The sequence below is a fragment of the Drosophila tropicalis genome, unplaced genomic scaffold (genome assembly GCF_018151085.1).
Source record: "Drosophila tropicalis isolate 14030-0801.00 unplaced genomic scaffold, ASM1815108v1 contig_593, whole genome shotgun sequence".
NCBI lineage: Eukaryota > Metazoa > Arthropoda > Insecta > Diptera > Drosophilidae > Drosophila > Drosophila tropicalis.
Window position 1 is genome coordinate 9591772 of NW_027173070.1, and position 6983 is coordinate 9598754.

Sequence of the window (6983 nt, forward strand, 5' to 3'; positions counted from 1 at the left end):
AAAAAGTTTAAGAGAAAACTTTTGAGTACTTTTTTTATGTAGCAAAACTTGTTGCAGGTACTTGAGTTTTTCTCTGACCACACTTTGAGTATTACAAGCTGATATGAGCATTAGGTCAATAATATTTAATTATTTATTCAATAAAACATATAAAAGTATGTTGAGAGATATACAGGATCATTAGAAAATGGAAATAACTTCTTAGCAGCAGAGGGACAAAATGTTTACAAGAAACAAACGCCTGCTACTATAGTCAAATTCCATTATATATTAACAGAGATGTTAGAACAGCTGAAATTATTATAATCATAATTTACTAGTACAAAAAAATAAATAACATCCACTGTTTGTTTTTATAGTTTGTGTTAATATTGAGTCGCTCCATTTTGTTTTACATATGTGTTAAGTAACACGAAGTGAGAAGAGATCAGATAGGTTTACTTTTTATGAAGAACTTTTATACTACAACAAGAAATCTTAAAATAAATTCTAAAAATAGAACAGAAATTTTATTTATTAAATTTATTAAATTTATTGTTTGTATTTAAAAGTGCTTAAGCAGAAGATAGAGCAAAAAGTTCATTATTTATTAAAAGAAAGAATGTAAAAGAAAGAAATGTAAGAATGGACAAGAAAGAGATAGAAAAATGTATGAATATTTTGCAGGGTGATATACATATATTAAAAGTAGTAAGAACTTAGTTTAAACAAATTAGATTCCTTTGTAATTTAGAACGTTTTAAACATAAAATATAGCATACTTATTAGGGCATAGTATCAGATATTGACAAAAAACTTGTTTCAGCATCAAATAAAACAACTTATATTTAGCAAACCTTTTGAAAATCTTCTTGTCTACGTCCATGTTATAGATATAGAATAAACTTTTATGTTTTGTTGAAAGTTACTGTGGCAGAGACGACATATTGAAATGAACACCACAAAACATTAAACAAAAACTCTGTAACCTATTTACTAACCGAAATTTTAACAAAAGAATTTAATGTCTAATGTGCTTTCTGTGTTAATTTCAGTATATAATTATGTATCTATAGTATGTATTTTATTTTGTATGTAACCATTTATGTCTATCTATATGTATGTAGTAGCAGTAGTTTCTTATTAATGTCTATTTGTTGTTGCTGTTTACATACTTATCCGTCGTGTGGCATCTATGTAAGCTGTTCGTTCTCCTTCAACCAACTCTCTTGCATATTTACATACTTATCCGTCGTGTGGCATCTATGTAAGCTGTTCGTTCTCCTTCAACCAACTCTCTTGCATATTTTGAGCCAGAATTGGTTTGGCAACATAATTTCTCTTCTACTTAACTTAACTTTTTGAAACTTTGCCAACTACTTTTTGTATATGTACATATAAAATTGTTTTTTTTTTTTTCTCGCCTAACTTTCGATAATGTGAAATTAATTAGAGACATTTTGCGGCAAGAACTTGTTGTTGGTTTTTGTTTTTTGCTTGATTCCACGTGGAATGCAGGGAACACACATACACTCACACATCCACACACAAACTTATTCAAAAAGAAAGTTAGTTAACTAAGAAAGAGATGGCGCGGCAATTACAGGGCAACAAAATAAGCAAAAAACAAAACAGTAACAGTCAAAAATAAAAAAAGGCAAAAAACAGAAACGAACAGAGATAAAAAAGAAACGTAAATGAAACCAATTCTTGCAGCTATACAAGCCGCTTTCTAAACAAAAGCAAGAGCAGCGCCATTGTAACGCAACCCTCGCTATCCACGCCTACCGCCTCTTCGTTCGATGAGGACGCCAATGGAACTGGCGATGATTCGGATAGTCGCTATGGCACCGGACGTTCAAGATATTTGGCCATGAAGGAGCGGCGTACACGCCTGGCGCGCAGCCGCTCCTCCCATCAGTTTGGCAACGATGAGGACGATCTGGATGAGCCGGTATCACCGACCACAGTCTCACCATCCGCTTACTTGGCTTCAAGGTGCGCAGAGTTACTGAACAAAAAAATTTTAAAAAAAACAAACCCAAAAATAAACAAAAACACAAAAAAAAAAAAATCAAATTAAAAACCAATTTTCGATTGTAAATAGGATAAAAATTATTACAATTTTTTTTTTATTTTACGGTTTACGATATTGTATATACCTATCGTTTTATATATGTATCTATATACATATGTATATATAAATGTCTGCGCGCTTTCATTGTGCGTGTGCTGTCACCTGTCCTCCTGGTTCCCTTACCCAGCGTCCACCATGTTTTTGCCCTCCTCTTACTACAAACAGAACATTGAGAAATCGTTTTTTATTTTTTTTTTATGAGTTTACTTAAATTTTACGAGTCCCACGTTCTTCACGTTCTTTTGTTCTGGTTTTTGTTGCACTCTCCACACTAATTCAACTTTTTTGGAATTTTTATTTTTATTTTGATTTTTGATTTTGTTTAAAATTTTATTTCTTTTATTTTCCTTCTTTTTTTTTGTATACAAAATTATACGCGTTAAAAAATTAACCGATATTAACTGGTGAAAATAAAAAATCATTTTGTACAGTTCTCTTTCTCTGTTTCTCTATATTTCTCTCTTATTATTATCTCCTGTTCTGTACAGTTTTCATTATGTAGTTTGATAGTTTCTAATCTCATTCTCATTTGAATAAAAAAAGAGTCATAAATCAGAACAATCTCATCCAAATGTTAGGAGTTTTAATCCCTCTCATCGGCATCATCCAAAAACCGAAACTCATGTTCATTTTAGCCTTTCATTGCGTTAATCAATCAACTCTCAATGCCAACTTACAGATACAGCGGTTATGGCAGTAGTGATCTGTCCAGAAGTCGCTCTTCTCATGCTCTGAAATCTCGCGATAATTCACCAATAACCGATCGCAGTGCTGGTTCATCACGTGCCGGTTTGGCCAGCAGCTCGACCGATAATAAGGATGGCGAAGCCCTGAGCTCTTGGGCACGGTATTTGAAGAACAAATATGGAAACAAGAGCAGCAAGGATACGCCAAGTGGCAGCACCAACTCAAGGGATACACACGCTAGCACTAGTTCGTCGGCAGCCGGAGCAGCCGGAAGTCATCATAGTGGCACCAGCAGCGGCCGGAGTACTGCCAGCGATGTGTCGCGACGCCTCAGCTTGGGCTTGCCTTTGCGCCAGGCCAACGAGCTGGCCTCCTCTGATGATGATGGGTCAAAAAACGGGCTAGGCTCCCCTACGTCCCCTACGGTAGCAGCAGCAGCAGCCGGTATAACCGGAGTGGCAGGTACTATCCCTAAACAGGTGTACCTACGCAAGCGTCAGCAGCTTTTCCAATTGGGGGGCCGGGGGAGCGAGCCCGGATCCTTTACGTGGCCGCGCGGCCTAGCCGTCGGCCCGGACAATAGCATTGTCGTGGCAGACTCTAGCAATCATCGTGTTCAGGTCTTTGACTCGAATGGCATCTTTGTCAAGGAGTTTGGCGAGTATGGCAATGGCGAGGGCGAGTTCGATTGTCTCGCGGGCGTGGCGGTCAATCGCATTGGCCAGTACATCATAGCCGATAGGTAAGTACTCTGGTCTGTTCGTTTCACCATAATGGAACGGGATGGTATGGGGGATGGTGCTGCATTTTAATTAAGTCCGAAACAATGGCGCATGATTAATTCTCGGACTTAGCCTGGCTCCTATCATGAATGGTGGGGGCCATCTAATTGGCACGGCTAAGCGCATAATAGCCGCGTTAATGAGAAACATGTGCCTAAGCCAGCTAGCCAGCCAGCCATACAGCCAAGGATGGCAAATTCATTTTTGGGGGCTGCGCTTTTGCACATGTTATCTCAAACCTTTATTCTTTTTTTTTTTTTGTTTCGTTGCTGTCTCGTGTATCGCTTGGCCCGGGTCCTGTCATTGTTTGACGCAAAATCTCGTTAAGCGAAGAGCAGCTCGTTCTTGTCCAGCCTCATTGTGTGACTCAACTTTGATTTTGCACGTTAAGCGGCTTAGGTTAAGCCGAACAAATGCCAAAGCGCGTCACGGTGAATAGGCCCCGACCATCCATTCACCCATTTACCCACTCCTGCTCGTTCTCGACGGGTAATGAGTTCTTAGGCCATTTCTTGTAATTAATGAAAGTGAGAGGAAATGAAGGGCTATATACCCGTTGTTGTATGTATGTACACAAGTCATCAATTGACTAGAACATCGTGCCCAAATCATTTTAATGCTATGTACTCACAGTCTGTTATCATAAATTTTAAGTAGAGTTGCTTTAGTTTAAGAGACAGATTTTTGCCTAGATCTTTCTCCGCTTTCCTTTCTAAGAATATTTTCAAGACTTTACGATTTGCTTTAGGTCTGGGAGTTAGAGAGTATTCTCTTTCGACGGCCTAAGGTGTGTGTTTGCTCAAGGCAAAATTATTTTTAGCAGCTCTAAAATTATAAAATTCACAGTCATGTAAAACAAGTTGAGCTAAATCCTATTCTCATTTTTATTCTGGGGCATATGTAGATACGAATTTCTCTATCCGGAATGGTCGGGGGGATGTATTAAACTAATTATACGGATATTATTTAATAATATTACTTTACTATGAATCAAAATGTACAATGAAACGACATACGCAATTCAAAATGAGTTTACTTGTGTCACGATTCAAAAATGAATGAATTAAGTTAGGTTTGTGCATCATAATCTTTTTCGTGAGATTGAACTCGAACTATGGCTAAGATCCAAGATAAGAACCACTAAACTTAAATACTTTCTTACTTCAATACCAGTTAAAAACTAGATAATCCCCTACTAGTTAGCAGATTTAAACAACCAATATTGATTTAAAAGGGGGTGTCTTAAAACAGCAATGCCAGGTTTTTATGCAAAAGGAAAGTCTTTCGTTTTTACCCATTTCTTTCCTTTTAGTTTTTGGTTTATTTTATCTTTTATTTGCTCTCTGTTTCTTACCAGATACAATCATCGCATACAAGTGCTTGATCCACAAGGACGTTTCCTGCGCGCCTTCGGTTCGCAGGGCACCGCAGATGGCAAATTCAATTATCCTTGGGGCGTAACAACCGATGCACTCGGCTTCATTTACGTTTGCGATAAGGAGAACCACAGAGTGCAGGTAACCATCATCTCCTACCATCTCCATTTCCATCTCCACCTCTCAGAGCATCGCAGTGTCTCTTTCCATTCGTTCGTTCATTTCGTCAGCATTGACTCGATTTCCATGCAAATATTTATAATCATCTGGGCAAGGACCTTGCCCAATTTGTCACACTTGAGCTACGGCCAAGCACCACGGTGCAACTCCAAGCCATCGGCAGCATCAGCAATTTTTATTCGCTTAACTGCGATATATATTTCTGTGTAATTTTCGTTGTAGCTGGCTGGACTGTATAGATGGCCCTTTTTTTTTGTTGTTGTTTTACATTTTTCCCATTACAATTTGCCAACTTATATGTATATTCGCCAGGTTTTCCAATCCGATGGTTCCTTCGTTGGTAAATTCGGTTCCTGCGGCCGTAGCGAGGGCCAGCTTGAGCATCCGCATTATATAGCCGTATCAAATACGAATCGTGTGATTGTTTCCGATTCGAATAACCACAGGATTCAGGTAAGCCAAAACCAACAACAACAGCACCAAATGACCTCTGCGTCCTCATCCAATACTTGGGAAATCCACTTTCACTTCATGCCTGTCTGGCCATGTGAGCAATTTTAATTAAAATATGTTCAAACACAGGACCCGGACCAGATTTTCAGAGATTCGAGATTCATGCATGTTTTTTTTTTTTTTTTTGGCTTTGAGTGCCCTCACTCCCCTGTTGACCGCTTCCTTTTATATTTCATTTGTTTCATTGCCTTGTCACCCATCCACAGATATTCGATGTGAATGGCAAGGTGCTGTCCACGGTGGGCGGTGAAGGCTCCGACGATGGTCAATTCAAGTTTCCACGGTAAGTAAATTGAATTAACTCTTTTTTTTTTGCGTTTTTTTCCCATTTTCTTAATTGGCAAATTGTCAATGTTTGTGGTTGTGACTTTTTCTCTCTTTCTCTCTCTCATACAGGGGCGTCGCTGTGGACGATCAGGGCTATATATTTGTGGCCGATTCAGGCAATAATCGCATACAGATCTTTAATCCAGATGGCAGTTTTCTCAAAACTTTCGGCTCTTGGGGCTCCGGCGACTCGGAGTTCAAAGGACTCGAAGGTGTGGCCATCATGTCCAATGGCAACATTTTGGTATGCGATCGCGAGAATCATCGTGTTCAAGTCTTTTGATAGCAACCCATTGCATTATCTAATGAAACCCCTTTTCATTTATTTTACTTTACTTTATTTACCGACATTTGTATAAAATCGTAAAAACAAAACCAAAATCAAGAATAATGTAATGTCTTTATTTCTAAATATGCTTAGAAATTTTGCTCAATTATCTTAAAAGCAAATGCCAAATACAAATCGACCAACAAAATTGTTAAATTAGAACGAATAAAAGCAAAAAAAAAATATATAAATAAAATAAAATCCAAATCCAAAAGCGAAAACTCGTCAGAGTTTGAGTGAAAAAAAAAATCAACCATATTCTGGTAAAATCATTTATTTAGTTTTTCGGACCCAACTGGCTTTATTACACAGCGTTCAAGGGCCTCTAATTGAGATTTATCTGCGTGCAGCCCAACAATTTCCCACACAATTTGCTTTTGCCCCTGTTGCTGCTGGTGCTTCCCGTTTGGGATGAAGGCACACACTTTATTAAATTAAGATGTTCGGCTGCAAAATGAAACTTTTTGGAGCACTTGGCATAAACTATTTGGTTTAGCACACATCTGCGTACAGGGACAGATATGGAACGAGAGAGAGCGAGAGAGAGAACAAAAAAAAGGGGGAAAGAGAAAGTGTAGAACAAGAGCTTTAGCAGCAACAGATTTATGTGTAGCCGCATAAATTTGTTTGCTAGCAAATGTTGTGCATACACCATGCACGCGAGGGACGTTTTA

At 38.2% G+C, this 6983-nt stretch overlaps 1 protein-coding gene across 8 annotated transcripts in view; it reads left to right on the plus strand.

Moving 5' to 3' along the window:
- The window catches only part of tn (tripartite motif containing protein thin), a 30759-nt gene extending 24197 nt beyond the window's left edge, over positions 1–6562 (plus strand). For 6 of the 8 annotated variants that reach the window (XM_068288927.1, XM_068288917.1, XM_068288919.1 and 3 more), the window contains 6 exons: positions 1696–1977; positions 2796–3545; positions 4943–5102; positions 5454–5594; positions 5861–5937; positions 6051–6562. In XM_068288927.1, coding sequence (XP_068145028.1) covers positions 1696–1977; positions 2796–3545; positions 4943–5102; positions 5454–5594; positions 5861–5937; positions 6051–6264 — 1624 coding nt within the window. In that variant the 3' untranslated portion in view covers positions 6265–6562. The remainder of the gene's footprint in view (positions 1–1695; positions 1978–2795; positions 3546–4942; positions 5103–5453; positions 5595–5860; positions 5938–6050) is intronic. The other 2 variants (XM_068288922.1, XM_068288923.1) reach the window with 1 other exon arrangement.
- The last annotated feature ends 421 nt before the right edge of the window (positions 6563–6983 follow it).